The sequence below is a fragment of the Myxocyprinus asiaticus genome, chromosome 8 (genome assembly GCF_019703515.2).
Source record: "Myxocyprinus asiaticus isolate MX2 ecotype Aquarium Trade chromosome 8, UBuf_Myxa_2, whole genome shotgun sequence".
In the NCBI taxonomy this organism is placed as follows: domain Eukaryota; kingdom Metazoa; phylum Chordata; class Actinopteri; order Cypriniformes; family Catostomidae; genus Myxocyprinus; species Myxocyprinus asiaticus.
Genome location: NC_059351.1, coordinates 2,009,916 through 2,027,339, shown reverse-complemented (window position 1 = coordinate 2,027,339; position 17,424 = coordinate 2,009,916). Strand labels below are relative to the sequence as shown.

Below are 17,424 nucleotides of genomic sequence, written 5' to 3'. Positions count from 1 at the left end.
AGGTATAGAAACAATATATTTAGATTTTATTGCAAAATATTCAGATATATACAAATACAGAAGTAGTTTGAGAGTGTAGGGAGACCAACTCGATTATGTCTTTCGCAGTGGGCCATGAAAGTGGGCAGTCGCATTTGGGCTCTTTTGCCACAATTTGTTTGCAGCAATTCTTTGATTGGTTGACCTTTATTCTTCGAGATTATGGTTAGGATATTTCTTTACCAGGAATTCCACTATAACGCACCATTTGGGGAAAATGAAGTTGAAATAAAAGAAACTGATGGCTTCAACAGAAGCCTATAGCATTAATTAACAACCTTGGATTTCACTGTAAATCTGTCTTTAAAGGTTTATAATTTATCGTTAAAAATCAATTCATCCATCGAGAAAATGTACTGTATTTTTTACTTCTGGAGCCAGACTGTTGTGCTCTACTTGGGCTAGGTGTTACAAACATATTAATTAGACATTTACATTATTAACAAGAGTGATGAAAAAACATGGAGTACATTAAATTGTTCATACATGATATGCTTAAATAATTACATTATAACTATCAGATAACTGCGGCTTGATCTGATTGCAACCGGCCCAATTATCACATCTCAGTGCCATTTCTGTTAAACATCAACTATCGTAATAACCAGAGTAACAGCAACAATGTGCTGACAAGATGGACTTTGCAACAACATTCTTTAATGCCATGGTCCCGGACATTAAAACCCGTGAGTGCTTTAAACCTAACAGTCCCATCTTCAGTTACTCCCACTGGCTATGGGCAGATGCTGAGAGCCTTTGACACATTCCTGGGTCAGGAGAAAGCCTCTCACCCACACTGCCAGCTCTGCAAGAAATGTCAACACCTCTTGGCAGCCTTGCAGCAGGTGGGAGGTCTTCAAACACACGGTAGAAGTTGCTGTCTGTGTTCAGTACGTTTTTTCACGCTGATGGAGCTTAGAGTACAGAGGAAGGCTCAAAATCAGCGTCAAAGGGCAACCCGAGAAAAAATGACAGCACTTCATGGTGGCTTTATTGCAGGGTGGGTGAACTGCTATCAAGTGCCAGTTGGGCTTGCATTGACCACACTGGGTGCACGCCACTTACCTTCAGCTTGACAAGCAGTTAGAAACAGTCCTTCAGCTTGTGTGTGCTGTCATGGTCTGGTCTTCCCATATGGATAATACTGCAAGACTGTTTGCCTGATACTCTCTGTTTATCTGTACCAGGCTGGAATGGGCCTGCTCAGAATAGCTTTGGGCAGATGCCTTCACTCTGCGTTATTTGGAGCTCAAGGGCAATGCAATCCCATCACCTCCCTCTCGTAGGAGCAGATGAGCTCTCTGAGCAAGAGGACGCATCAGCTGACCGAATACTCAAACAGCGCCCATACCCAACAAGGTGAGGGAAGGACACCCGAGTACAACCATTTTCTCTTTTGAGATATTGCCAAGATAAAATGGTAGGAGTTTCACGGACCTGAAAACCACTTTTCATAACTGCCCGTAAAATCAGAATTGATGGTTAGGATTAGGTTTTTCACAGCAGGAGTACAACGGCAGATGGTTCACTTTAAGAGAGACTATCCTAATACAAAAGGTTATTGAATTAGACAAGATCAAAATGGCCAATGTTTTCATCCTATATACTAAACATGTCTTGGTGCACATCTGGCCAAGTAATCTGGGCAGCACTAGGCTACAGACTGCAGTCTGCCTTTTGATGCAACAGGAGTCATGATAAGACCTATGAGAGTGTCACATTGCCCCCAAGCTTTCACATACGTGAAGATACGCATCATCCTGTCTCCATTTGAAGTAAAGCCCCTGTGGTGAACTAACCGCAGTGCACAAACTCTGCAAACAAGTCTGGGTTCACTGGCAACAATCAAAAAAAGAGCTTAAAAAAGCCCTGTAACGTACAGCATGTAACATTTAACACACTGTGATTTGTTGGTGCGCTGCAGGGCTCTTATGCGAGACTGTTTGCACATGGCTCACTTTAAAAAACCAACAGAAAGGCTTCAAGCACTTACACACTTAAGAACATAAAGGAGTCTCTTTGACTTTGAAGAGATTGATTGCAGAGCATTGCCAATGGAATGAAGCAATGCATGAAGAGACTTTATCCTTTAACAGCTATTTTGTGTTATTTTTGTGTTGTTTTGTTGATTTATTTTTTACATTGTAACTGCTATTGGTTAATGTTCTTTACCAAACAGCTGTCATACTAGATCATAGGCTAGGGTTAGGGTAAGGTTAACCTAAACCTTTTCAGCGCATTTTTTTTCTCTTAGAGATTTGGCTACCTGTTAATTAGTTTCAACAACGTCCTTCTGACTGTTGTACTTTTACTTTGTGAATTCCGTTTAGAACAGGCTATTAGGGTTGCTCTATTGGTCCTGTACTATTCATTCAATTGTTTTGAATACAATTTTGGGTTGGGGCGGGGGTACAGTTATTAAAACATGCATTTCTCTTCACTGTATTACAGTCAGTACAGCTAAAAACAACTGGCCTTACAACTTGCTTTTTGGCACCGCCCTGTGGACATTACACCTGGAAAATGGAGCTCATATTTGCCCCTACATACACCTAACAACACTTATCGCTTAGACCACTGGAGGCAGTGTTTCAAGCTACAATTTTCTTAGCTGGGATACACAATTGTAAATAAACAATGCCACATCAAAACCACACTCGCGGTTAGTTTTAAACAATTTGTCAATGCTTTTCAACTAGCATATAAGTTCTCCTTTGTCAAGGATCTCAGGAATGTGCATGAACAGGAGAAATATCACCAAACAAACAACTTAGCAGGACAAAGACGTTAGTTCTTTTTGCCCTAATATTTAGACAAACTAAAGGAAACCTGTTCGGCAACCAAGTATAAATTAGCAGTAAGACAATTTTGTTTATGAGCTTTCAATTCATTCAGTTCCCTTTTTTTCCATGCCGCCATTAGGAATTCCCAGAACTCGGATAGGAAAAGTAAAGGAAGCTTGCACAGTGAGACTTACAGGCCAAAGGCAAGTTCTCAAATAGCAAACGGCCCTTGATGGGGACCATGGCGGTGGCATAGCTGTGATGGGCAGGACCAGATCAACTTACCCGAATGGCAAAGCAGATCAGAATAGAAAAGCAATATGCACCCAAGTACACTAGCATGAAAACTCATTCATTTCCTGGTGGTCTTCTCATAAAAACAGCTGGGTGCTATAGCAAGCCTGGGAAAAATGGAAGCTTTTGCCTCCTTGGCATGTCTTCGTGGAAACCAAACTCAGTTGCCAAGCTATTACTAGGGACTCCCTAGTAATAGCTTGTAGGGACTTGATGAAAGACTAGAAGTTGAGCTTTAAAAAGAAAGAATTTGAGCCTTTAGTAAAAGTAACTGACTACAGACAAAGACTCAAGAAATATATGGAGATGAACATAAGAGCCTTGTTATCCTGAGCTGTTTTTGCCATTTTCTTTTCACAGTCATAAAAGCTGCTGCTCATTCATGCTCAGTGGCAGCAGAACTTGCTGAGCAAAGCTTTAGGGATCTTATATTGGTCCATGGGGACCCCGAGAAATTCAAGCTATTCCATTCACTAGAACCAGCTGGTGGATCTCAAGTCACTTGCAAGGTGTTGTCCAAACCAGCTGCTCAATTGGTGAGGAACGGGACGTCTGTTTTGTGATGTCGACGTTTAGAGATCTATTTTTGCTCGTTTGTCTTCCTCCGCTGCAGTCTCAGTGGAGGCCTGATTTTACAAGAAAAAATGAAGTGAAGGGACGACAATAACTTGAATTTTCAACACCACTTCTCAAGAACAAAGACAAACCTCATGAGGAAAGTTAGCTTTTTACCACTGAGTTAATCTTCCGGAAGGAACATGTGCACATTAGTGCACTGCTAATTAGAAATATAGACCATTTTATTTGGCTTTTCCCCTGTGCTATCATTTGGCTGGCTCATGTAACATCCTTGGGGTAGCGGGAGAGAACAATTAAGCACCAAACATTGGGATGGCAAATATTGCTGGCTTTACTAGTTTACCAATATGAGGTTTCAGCGATGAATCACTTTCGCAACAGATATTCAGATATCGCTCTCCGGCAGTCTCTCAAATGAATCGACTACCATGGGTAATTGATATCCATTAGCTTAATCATTGCATCAGTGGGAAGATGTCTTTGACTTTAATTCTTTGCACTGCCATTTGGGAATTCAGGACAGACAGCACACAAACCAATTTTACAGTATGTCATCATCTTGGGCTTATAACGCCCTGTTAATCAGATTCAAGGGATGCATGTATTTTTTATTAAATAAAAGAAGAAACAAGAAAGGAAAGGGAAGCCCGTGTACACTTAATTAACAGTGTGTACACCGGGCTACAACTGACATGAACCATGACAATGTGCTGTGTCCTATGAGTGAACTACAAGTCAACTAGTACCATGCATGCTTCAGTAATCACTCATTTAACCCAGGGAAAACAGAATGGTTTGAAAAGAGAGATTGAGGAGCTACTCCTGCTTTTTGCAGGCATGGCCTGCTACTGGAATCAGTTTGTCTACATTTTTCATTTCAGCGCCTCCAATGTGTAATATCAATAAAAATGGAGGGTACTTCTGGATATTGGTCATTTGATAGCTTTTATTGGCCCATTCAGTTTTCAACACTTCCTTCATATCACTACTATTCCCTCAACTATTGGCCTTCATTCTTAATGATTCACCACCTAGCCAAATTACAGATAAAAAAATTAAGTTTGCTTAAAGTCTATGTTCATGCCAATACCTCAAAGCTAAATGCATGTCAATTCTTTAACACATTTATACCAAAACAGATGCATCTATATATGGTAATGACAAAAAAAAGTATGATTTAGTGATGAGGAAACAGATTTAGCTCCGTTATCTTCATGTGGATATACTTTCAGCCAAATGACCTTATTTTTCTAGCAAGCTAACCGGCTTTATTTAGCGAAATGGCTAGGACCGGAAGGTCATGAGCCGAACTGTCAGCCAGTTGTTGAGGTGCAACATTGCAATGAGTCCTTTATGAACATGGTTATCGTTTGAGAGTCCTTCCGGACCGCTCCCCCTTTGACTATGCAGCACACGCATCACTGTAGTCTGGGATTGGTGGGACATCCCAAAGACCAGAGAGAGCAGCTGCTTTTCCAACCAATCAATACATTTTCTCAGGTTCTGGGCAGGGTTAAAAATAGGAACTCCCCAACAAGCCTTTTTAAGGTCACCGAATGGGATCATAGTAGCGGCCAAAGGAGAAGTCGTGACAAACAAGCGTCGCAAACGTATATGGACGACGTTTTCTTTTGAACAAACGGTGTAACGGTGATTCCTGTTCAAGTTGAATCAGTACAAACTTAGAACTCTTTCTATTCTTGTATTTATATACAAATCCAAGCATCAATCCCAATGTGATTGACTAATGGCACAAAGCTTTTCTTACCATGCCACGTGATCTTTCCACGTGGTATTTTGAATTGACTTGCTGAAAAATATATACAAGGTCAGAGGAACTAAGACTAAAATGACAGCAATGTAGCACAGTTCGACAACCTCATAGACTGGTGCTGCTATATTGAGTCTCCTGACTGCACTAAACAATTACTGCTATTGTTGGTTTAAGAACGACAGGGAGGCTGAAGGTTGAGCAATGGCTCACAAGCCCAGCACTTCCCAATACATTTTAAGCAACACCAGAGTGTACTGATTCTTTTCAAAAATCTAAAAGCATATTATTATGGTTTAATAATATACAGTTGTGAAATCTTAGACATTTATAAACAGAGGATGTAAGGTAAAATTATATTTGATTAAAGCTTTTTTTTTTTTTTACTATTTAAAGCTACAGGCTTGCCCATTGTGTTCACCAAACAGGAGTCACATAGGAATCGCACCTTTCTGACCAACTGTTTATTTACGAATGCAAGCCAACAAGCTCAAGGCACTGTCTTCCAATAAATACATTAATAAATATTCAAGCATGTAGTAAACTGAACTATAAATCCCCCTCCGACCCATCACAAAAAGTCTGCGACACTGTCATTAAAACAAGCATGCTGTAGGGCATAGCAGTGTAGTGACTCCTGGGACTGGTGACTCACCCGTCTGCGACAGAAGGGCAGACTTTGAGCTATTATGTTGATGCTGAAGATCTTGAGGACTTTTTGGGGGGGCAGGGGCTCCTTAGCCACCTCCTTCGGTTCAGCCAGTTCCAGTGCCTTGCTCTCCGGAGGAGCCTGGGGTGCCTTCTCTTTGCCCGAGGACTTGGGCATCTTTCTCCTCGGGCTGGATGATGAGAAACGGGGAATGGGGCAATGCCGCAGCATTGCCAACCTAGGGCTAGTAGGTCATATCCCGAAAGAGGCTTACTGTGGGATTTGGTCAGTGGCTGAATCACTGAATTTCCCAAGAAGCCAACTAGAGGGTTTCGGAGCGTTCGACGAGACAGAATTTCGCACAGCTCTGATTGTCCACACTAAGCTCGCTCCCCTGGATTGTGGCCCCTTTTAAAATATCAGAGGGTCTGATGTCATCAGTGAGTCTGTTGGGCCCAGCAGCAGCTGTCCTGTACTGGACTGCCCCCATCAAGGCAGAAACACATGCACAAGAATCTGCCCCCCAGCCCACCATGGAGAAATGTAGCCAAAGTCTGTGAGATTCACAGAGACAGACATAAACACCTTTACATCTATACATTTACAACAAAAGCGGTATTCACTAGTTCAGATGACACATGCAGTTAAAAAGAACAAAAAGACAAATGTCAGAATTAACCAATTCCACCTAACTGCAAATGTAGAAGACTACAGGCTAAAGGGCTATCAAACAGAGTGAAATATTACAAACAGATTATGATAGATATCAAATGTATGAATTTAACTGTTCATCGTGTGCTTAAATAGGAATGAGGAGCAATAGGGATTGGTTTCCATGTAAGCTCCGGGTAAGAGCAAAACATTTTTTCTTCATTTTTATTCATGCATATTGTTCATAAAACATAGTTTGTTAAAGTTATATTATTTTGATAATATATCTTGGTAACATTTGTAAATAAAACAAAACATAGGCTAAATTTCACACACATCATACTTGTTATTTTAAACTTGCATTTTAATTTATGAGTAATCGAGTACTCATTTTTTGGTGGGTTAGAGTACTCGACTACAAAATTACTCAAATGCTTTTTTGTTTTTTTTCTAAGGGGCACATATATATATATAAAAAAAAAAAATAATAAAAAAAAACAATCAGAACAATCATGGCAGTTATCTTTAAAATCAACATTAAATACAAAATAAGCTGAAAATAATGCACAATCACAACACAATAAATGCTCTGCTAGAACACATTTCTAATTTCTGACCGATCCCTATGTAAGAAACTCTCTTTACCACCACAGAAGATTTATGACATCACTGTTTCAAGTTTTGCAGTATTTTCTGATGTTCTGTGTTTGAGCTAGTTGAGTTGTTTTTTCCTATGAAAAATTATTCAAATTAGCAAGACATTTACCACACACCTCTGAGACACTAAACCCATACTGAACTCATAACTAAATAGAAATAATAGAATATTTAAAAATACATCAAATGTTTTATAACAGAGGACGTAAAAGACTGTTTTGTGTGCCTCCACATTTTTTAATATGTGTTCTGCACCAAGATCATCAACAAACGGATATGAAAAAATATTAAATATTACCGATAAAAATATTGATTGTTTTCAGACAGGTATCCAGAACACCACCATATCTCCCATTGGTTGATCAAACAGATAATTCCTCCCAAAACTCTAGCCACAGGTTATGTAAATGTCGCTGTGTTAGGCTGGTCAGGATGCATTTGACACTTTTCGGGGACATCCACCTAAAAATTGATTCCTTAAAGAGTTGTCTCAGCATATTAAGCTGGGATCTGTTTGCATGCTTCAACTTTAAAGCTCTTATTTACAGCGTACAAGTCTTTATCCAAAAGAGCCATCAGCAGACTGATAGCAGTCATGCTCCATACAGCATCTGACAGTGACTTCTAACATTTTAAAGGCTTTTAAATTATCACAGAAAAACCAAAACCACTTTCCATGATATCAAAACGAATTCTACAGACCCAAGCACAGTTTATTTAAACAAATGAGGCACTCCAAGGTTCATTAGAGAAAAGAATAATTAGGATTTGGTTTCAGAGGGTAAATCAGTGTCAGTATAACATTGTACGATAATAATACATGTTTATATTTGCATTTTGGAGCCTTAGAGCCTTTCTGCTCCAGTGCCTCAATAACAATATTCTCTCTAGTAAAACTTCAAATCTGTGGAACATAAAGGGGTCTTATGACACAGAGATACAGGGCTTACTTGATTAATTGACCAGAGACGGGCGATCTCATTTTTAGCCCTGCCCTGGAAACCCAAAAGCTGGTGTCCTCTCACTTTATGAAGACCCACATAAGCCTGTCCCCTAATCTCATGGCGTACAACTATGTGCCATATGTGTACTGCTGAGCCTTGGCCCGTTAGTATGACTGGCACAAGGTAATTACTGGGAATGCCAGAAATGCGAGGGATTTAACCCTGGCTCCTGCAGAATGTCAGGCACAGCCTTCTGTTAGAAGAAATCCTTTATTCTGCATGCCCGTCGCTTTTTAAATATAGCCTCTCTGGAATTGATGAGGGACAAAACTAGGGTCTGGAAAGGAGGTTCATTTGAGAGATCAAAAACAAATCAAGCAGCAACTTTTGATTGCAACCTTTCCACAACTATCCTGAGCGTAAATGCACATGAACATTCACACTCAGAAAAATGAAGAAAAAGAAAAAAGCCCTCATTCCTAAATCTTAGATTAGACATTCAATAAGCACTCACACATACTGCCTTTTCCAGACAATTAACGGCATTTTTCCGTTTAGAAGTCACGTGTGAACAGGACCCATTGGGTAAGACTGGTAAATCAGCTTTGGCAATTCCGCAGAATGAGAAGGTAACATTACAGCAAAAGAACAAAGCCATAAGATTAACAATTTGAGCATGTACAAGGTCATGCTGACATAAGAATTCTGCTTTGGGCTGATCAAAAAGACGGAAATGACTTGTACTGTTTAACGACTGTGACACTGGAGTCCAAAAATGTGGTCAGTGTAACTAAAGCGCTTCTCTTCATCCGAGCAGAAGAAATCTGTCGACAGCTTACATGAACAGCAAGTTATATCATTACTTACCACCTTCTCCTTCATGAACGAGGTATACACTGCACCAAAAGTCAGGTTATCAGCATATCAGATTGACCGTGTAAAGGTCATTACTGACAAATGACATCAGAGACCCCCATTTACACCTGGTATTAAGATGCATTTCAGATGATCTGACCACAATTTGTTAGTGTTAAATACTGGTGTAATCAACAGGTGTAATCTACAGGTGTGGTTTTGTGATCAGATAACACATGTGACCACATCGCATTTGAGGTGTAAACGCTTATCTGTCCTGAAGCACCACCCTTCAACTGTCAATCAACCACTGTGCTAAAACAATAGTCTAAACTGCCTGTTACGAGAGGCTATAAAAGCAAATAACCATCCGAACAGAAAAATGTAAAAAGTGAGTAAATATACATGAACAAGAACTTTACAGAGCTTCTTCAGTGTGTCAGATATCAACATGCATGGGCACATCTGAGAAGCACAAACATCTGAAGCTCCTTCAATACAGGTACTCCATTAAAATAACAGAGAATTTGCTCGAAATGTTGCATTTGTGCTTGTGATTGAATTTCAGCTGCGTCTGGGAAAAAGAGCGTGCCGATTTCTATTCACTCTTCCTTTGTCTTTTATTATCATGCATTAGCACACTAACATAGTGACTGATGTATGTCAATATGAAATCCGAGACCCTCCCCTCGAAATACGAACACAAGTGATCACAGGAGATGCATTTAAGTGACCAGGTTTTAAACAGCGATGTGTCACACCTGACCACATGTGATCGAATCACCCGAGATGCATCTTAATACCAGGAGTTAATGGGGTGAATGGCAGAACAACAGATAAGAGACGGAAAGCCGATGCATGTTTGAATAGCAGATATGGTACATTTGCCAGAGAAGGCAATCTGGCAATTTAACTGCAATTGAACAGGTTTCATGTGTGATAGTGGCTACACAGTCAAGGAGACAAACAAACACACATGTTGTTCTGAAGCACACTTTCACTGCTGTCTCCTGAAGAGAGGACACAACACATTCTCTGATGACGCAGGGGTAGACTTCAAAAGCTGACTGAACAATTAAGACCCGTTCGCACCAAAAGTCATTCATTTTCAATGAGATTTCAGGCAACAGCAACTGTTGGCATCACAACATTGGCATGCCAAGCAAAAACAAAGTTGAGAAAAGTTGAACTGTATGCAAATGAGCAGCAACAATGCAGTGACTACCAGTGGAATTGGAGATAACATGATATGTCTCCTGTGAGATACTGAAGTCGAACGTCGGCAAGATGGAGAAGTAAATGTTAATTTGAGTGATTTCACTTTTTAGCAGTAATGGAAACTGATTCCCAGTCCAAATAGTAAAAAGACATTTTATGTACAGTTTATAGGAATACATCTTATTTGTGATCGTGCTAACGCAATGGCCAATTGCGCTGCCCACCAATAACGTTTGGGAGTCCAGTGGAAGGAACACCTGCTAACAACCAACAGAGCAGCAGCCTGGCAGTTTCCAGTGATAAAATTGCTGTCAGTGTGTGAACGGGTTTTTAAACAGTCATGTATATACACGTTGTCTACAGTAACACAAAACCTTAGTTTCCAAGAGCTGTCCTGATTAACCCACACACCCCAGGCATTAATTCACAGCTCTTCACATGACGCCTGTATTGCACGACACGCCAACGCCAGAGCGAACGGAAGCTTCCTTGACAGTATGACAGCCAACCTCCACATCTGTCTGCAAGAACGGGTTAAATTAATGAGATCTGCTCTCTAATTCAACACTCCACTACAGGAAATAAAGCTCAAAACACTGACAACAACATACAGTAAATGAATTAGAAAGTGCATGTTAAAGTGTGGGATTTGGGGAATATACTACATGAAAATACTCAAAATAAATAATAGACTATTTCTTTATTTTAATTGGTTGCAAATAAAGTTATTTTGCTGTTCCACTGATATACTACATAGAATTATTAAGCACGGAGACTAAGGAAGTAATCAAAAAGACATTATTCTTTCACTACTGCACTAAAACAGAATAATTAAGTATCAGCAGAGACTGTTACTATGTGACACCATGACACTATCATAAAAGCTACTTGTTATTGTTCTGCGCAGAAAGACATTCTGGTTACTTGCACACATAGAGACCGGAACAAGCTGACTCGTTTGAGAATAAAACAACCAAATGAGAGATTAAAATTTCAAGGGCTCATGAATCATTTATACTAAAGCTGCTTGAGGGAGAAAGTTTTCTTCACAAAGGTTCTCTGGGGACAATAAAGTTTTATGACAATAGTACATTCAGCACAAAAGGCAAACCTCCAGTGAACATACGGAACGGGAATTTTCCACATGGACAGTCTGCAAAGGACATTTGAACACTCAGTCGTATATGAAACAGTTGCAAGTACAGTCAAAGACAGCTGTTTGAGCATGATATGAATAGCATCATGCTTTTTGTAGCAAAGCACACAATTGTCATTATCTTTCAGACCCTCTGAACAAAGTATCCACTCCAATATCATCAAGCATCAGAGTTGTGGCCTTGTGGTCAGTGTGGGTGCTTCGACACATTGAGCTGTGGTGCTCGTGTGGTAGACCCGGGTTTGAGACTTGAAGCATGCTTCGGTCCCCTCTCTCTCCCCCCTTGATTTCCTGTCCTCTCTCAAATATACAGTATCTTTTACTAAATTGCAAAAAGTGACCAAAAAATCTCTGAAAAGCAGTTCTGCTTTTAAGAAAGGTGGTTTCAGACAGCTACATCAGTTGTATGCAGTTCAGCAGGTCTCTTAATGTACATTGATGATGGAGGCTGTTGATATGGCAGGAGGTCTAAACCCATGAACACACTGGAAATGACTGATTTATCAATAAGGCTGGGATTGCTAGTGACAGGGAATTAAAACTGCTCCCAGACCAGTTGTCACAGAGCTTAAGCATGGCATTCTGTGCTTGAAATAGCTGTTAAACTGCAACTTCGAGAGGATGTGTCTCTGGTGCCCTCACGTGACTAAGAGTTGAACTGCATGGAAACACAAAACATACAGTCATTTTTTCAAGCGTTAAAATACTTCCCAGGTCAATATGCAGAACCTACTTAATATGTAAGTAGTTCTCCAAAAAGTGACAAACCACTGTGGTGCTTTTAAAACATCGCTCTGTTAATCCGAGTATCCCGGCCAGCCAGACAAAGCAACATTGGCTCAAACAAATGTATGAGTTTGGGGTGGGACTACTTGCTTTTTCAACCAATAAGTACTTTGGTAAGCTGTTTGAACACAGTACTTATTGCAGTCCCATCCAGTGACAAATTGCACACCTTACCTGTAACCTTTCGAGTGAAATTAGCTATCTTCCAAATAAAAAGGACTCAACTTTAAAGATGCAGTCAAAACGCAGGCACAGCATGATTTTAGGCTAGTGGCATAAATGTAAAAATACATAAGTGAGCCTGCCCTTGCATCATCCCCGATAGACAATCTGCCTCTCATTGCTTCGTTATCCATAACTGTAGCGCACTCTTCATTACAACACTGTCCAGTAACCTGTTCATCTTATATCCATTCCAGTGACTCTTTCAGGAGACGGCTGGGCTGATAATGAAGGCTGCAAGGCAACGGTTTGAAGGGCTCCCACAAGAAACTTCCACCTCACAGGAAACAGAGGTGAAGAACAGCGTTTAAAAAAAAAAAAAAAACCCTCAGTGGTGACACTGAAAAGCACTGATTTAGATAAAAGCTTCATTTAAATTGAGCTGGTGGGGTTTAGGGCTTCTCTAGGTTTCCATCATTGTTGGTCAACCAGGACAACGTCAGAATTTGACAAATTATGATCCCGCTTAAAATTTCCCTGCTTTTTAGCATGTTCTCTGCTCTAACAAAACCCATTTGCCCCGCAGTTGTCGTCGGTGCATTTGCATAATTCTGATTTTAACTTCCAAAGCACAACTGCAGTGACAAATATAGCCAAAGGTCAAAGATCAAGATTATTGATGATCTAATGGGACGAACAGGACCAATCTCAGCACCATCACAACAGATACTGGATCTTCAAGAACAGATATGCAAATAAAAATCATGCAATACTGATAATATTTGTCTTTGCAATTATGTTGAATGTCATAATAAATCAAAACCAGGGATCAACGTCAAATATTATGACTATATTATACAGGGCCCTGTGATTTACACAATGCGGAGAACAAGGACAGAATCCTGGAATCCTATCATAAAAAATGGAATTAACTATAAAATGTGGAATGTCATGGAATTTGACATATTTGGGATAAAATTAATGTATGAATGCTCAATTAATCAAAGTAAAATTGTGATATTGTATATGACGTAATATTACAACTGTACAGTAAAGTAAAAATGTATTATACAATAAACTGTACGATTAATAAATAATAGGAATAATAATACAAATATTAATAATTATAATAAATCTATAGTAATTACCGAGAGCGCTGTTGTACTGAATAAACGTGTTCATCAATAAGCCTACTGTGATTTCATTGTGCAGCACATGCACTTCATTTGATAAAAATAATTTAAAAAAGTATGTATATAGTATTTGATTTAAGTTCTATCAATGAACGTGATTAGACTTTTTTTACGATAAAATGTAATTAAACTCAAAAACACGGAATTCAGAAATTAACGGAAAGGGAAACACAGAATTTGGAAAAAAATAAAACTGATTTCATAGCACCCTATATATATTACAGGTGCATCTCAATAAATTAGAATGTCGTGGAAAAGTTCATTTATTTCAGTAATTCAACTCAAATTGTGAAACTCGTGTATTAAATAAATTCAGTGCACACAGACTGAAGTAGTTTAAGTCTTTGGTTCTTTTAATTGTGATGATTTTGGCTCACATTTAACAAAAACCCACCAATTCACTATCTCAAAAAATTAGAATACATCATAAGACCAATAAAAAAAACATTTTTAGTGAATTGTTGGCCTTCTGGAAAGTATGTTCATTTACTGTATATGTACTCAGTACTTGGTAGGGGCTCCTTTTGCTTTAATTACTGCCTCAATTCGGCGTGGCATGGAGGTGATCAGTTTGTGGCACTGCTGAGGTGGTATGGAAGCCCAGGTTTCTTTGACAGTGGCCTTCAGCTCATCTGCATTTTTTGGTCTCTTGTTTCTCATTTTCCTCTTGACAATACCCCATAGATTCTCTATGGGGTTCAGGTCTGGTGAGTTTGCTGGCCAGTCAAGCACACCAACACCATGGTCATTTAACCAACTTTTGGTGTTTTTGGCAGTGTGGGCAGGTGCCAAATCCTGCTGGAAAATGAAATCAGCATCTTTAAAAAGCTGGTCAGCAGAAGGAAGCATGAAGTGCTCCAAAATTTCTTGGTAAACGGGTGCAGTGACTTTGGTTTTCAAAAAACACAATGGACCAACACCAGCAGATGACATTGCACCCCAAATCATCACAGACTGTGGAAACTTAACACTGGACTTCAAGCAACTTGGGCTATGAGCTTCTCCACCCTTCCTCCAGACTCTAGGACCTTGGTTTCCAAATGAAATACAAAACTTGCTCTCATCTGAAAAGAGGACTTTGGAACACTGGGCAACAGTCCAGTTCTTCTTCTCCTTAGCCCAGGTAAGACGCCTCTGAGGTTGTCTGTGGTTCAGGAGTGGCTTAACAAGAGGAATACGACAACTGTAGCCAAATTCCTTGACACGTCTGTGTGTGGTGGCTCTTGATGCCTTGACCCCAGCCTCAGTCCATTCCTTGTGAAGTTCACCCAAATTCTTGAATCGATTTTGCTTGACAATCATAAGGCTGCGGTTCTCTCGGTTGGTTGTACATCTTTTTCTTCCACACTTTTTCCTTCCACTCAACTTTCTGTTAACATGCTTGGATACAGCACTCTGTGAACAGCCAGCTTCTTTGGCAATGAATGTTTGTGGCTTACCCTCCTTGTGAAGGGTGTCAGTGATTGTCTTCTGGACAACTGTCAGATCAGCAGTCTTCCCCATGATTGTGTAGCCTAGTGAACCAAACTGAGAGACCATTTTGAAGGCTCAGGAAACCTTTGCAGGTGTTTTGAGTTGATTAGCTGATTGGCATGTCACCATATTCTAATTTTTTGAGATAGTGAATTGGTGGGTTTTTGTTAAATGTGAGCCAAAATCATCACAATTAAAAGAACCAAAGACTTAAACTACTTCAGTCTGTGTGCATTGAATTTATTTAATAGACGAGTTTCACAATTTGAGTTGAATTACTGAAATAAATGAACTTTTCCACGACATTCTAATTTATTGAGATGCACCTGTATATGTTGAAATGTAAATAAAGCAGACCTGCTTTACCACAATGACACTGCTATAAGAGAGAAAAATATTCAAATAAGTCTGCAGAGCGATCTCAGTTGATTATAGCTGCATGACACCGTTTGTGTGTAAACCAATCATTCGCATCCTTCAGTTATGTCCATTCAATGGACACAAGTCGTTGAAGAAGGTTTTAAAGTACATGAATGAACTACAGGAGTGAAACAATCAAAACTATAAATATGAATGATTCTAACCCTCATGACTGATACACACTGACTACACGATGACAAGGCCTTTCATTGCAGAACACTTCCCTTTGTGTGCTTCTCTGCAAGTAAACTCTCATCTGGATGGTGGTAAAATAAGACCTTCATTTGCACTTTCACCCACTTTTTTAAGCATCCCTAAAAGTAGCTTGAAGAGACAAAAACTGCTCCGTTTGTATGAGAATTTCCTGTAAAGGGTCTTGACATGAAGACATGGCCTCTGACTCAGACAGGTGGCCACTTGTGTGTACTCTCTCACACACACAACATATGCAGCAACAATTCAGTAAGTTACCGTTGCCAACTGGAAGTTTGTCTCAAACATGCTTTGAGTGCACTCTTAAAATCTCAGAATTAAAAAGGAGTAAAAAAAAATTACGTTTACGAGTAGATAAATAGCCTGTTAGCTAGTAGTGCCATTAGGATTTGCAACATAATATAATGTTTGAATCAACAGTCGGACCATCGCTGATGTAAGTGACACGCATGATTCAATTTAAAGACATACAAACGACATACTAAAGAAAACTGACACGTCTTTTACCTCAATGGAAAATTCACATAAGAAAATGGTAACTGAGGCTAGACATTAACATTCAGCCAAACTAAAATCTTCTTTTGTGTTGCATGGAAGAAATCAAGTCATACGGTTTTGGAAAAGAGATGAGGGTACATGAGGACAGAATTTTCATTTTTGGGTAAACAATCCCTTTAAGCCACCAAAATGCAAGACAGATGACAATGACAACTGTCAAAATTTACTAGAAAATTGACTGCAGTCATACGGCTACACATTTTATTTACCTGCCACTAATAGGTGTGGCAGAAAGTTCATTTTGCACCCTGTCTTTTTTTATCCCCTTTTTGCCCAATTTGCAATGCCCAATTCCCACTACTTAGTAGGTCCTCGTGGTGGTGCGGTTACTCACCTCAATCCGAGTGGCAGAGGACAAGTCTCAGTTGCCTCCGCTTCTGAGACCGTCAATCCGTGCATCTTATCACGTGACTCGTTGTGCATGACACCACGGAGACTCACAGCATGTGGAGGCTCATGCTACTCTCCGCGATCCACGCACAATTTACCACACGCCCCATTGAGAGCGAGAACCACTAATCGCGACCACGAGGAGGTTACCCTATGTAACTCTACCCTCCCTAGCAACCAGGCCAATTTGGTTGCTTAGGAGACCTGGCTGGAATCATGCAAACATATTCTTGAAGTACTGTAGCAATGCCTGTGTATTTGAATAAATTTACCATATATATTTCCGCACAATAACCTGTCATGACACAATGTCTGCTTCCTTGACAGTAATTCACAAGCTATCACATGACACCAGAGCCGCACAACATGCCAATGCCAGAGCCCACCACAGCTACTCTGACAGTGTGAAAGCCAGCAAGTTAAGAGAAATTAAATCAGACTTAAAAGACACAATGGCCAAAACGCCTGTCCAAAAAATTTGCAGACAGAATACACATTCTAAGTTTACCTAGGAGACACTGACATTGCACTCATTTGCAAAATGTGTTGGACAGTACGCCAGTGACAGGTTTATGCTTAATGATAAAAATACATTAAGTACAGATCCGAATGATTTTCATGACCTTTGGTTCC

At 39.8% G+C, this 17,424-nt stretch overlaps 1 protein-coding gene across 4 annotated transcripts in view; it reads right to left on the bottom strand.

Annotated features, from left to right (window-relative positions):
• Nucleotides 1–17,424, bottom strand: part of LOC127445159 (F-box/WD repeat-containing protein 7-like) — a 196,506-nt gene that overhangs the window by 85,956 nt on the left and 93,126 nt on the right. Inside the window, exon 1 of one of the 4 annotated variants that reach the window (XM_051705023.1) lies at nucleotides 6,122–6,483. The exons of the other annotated variants lie outside the window; for them this stretch is intronic. Within the exon in view, the coding sequence (XP_051560983.1) occupies nucleotides 6,122–6,346 (225 nt within the window). The 5' untranslated portion in view covers nucleotides 6,347–6,483. Of the gene's footprint in view, nucleotides 1–6,121; nucleotides 6,484–17,424 lie in introns of those variants that run through there. 4 annotated transcript variants of the gene reach the window in all.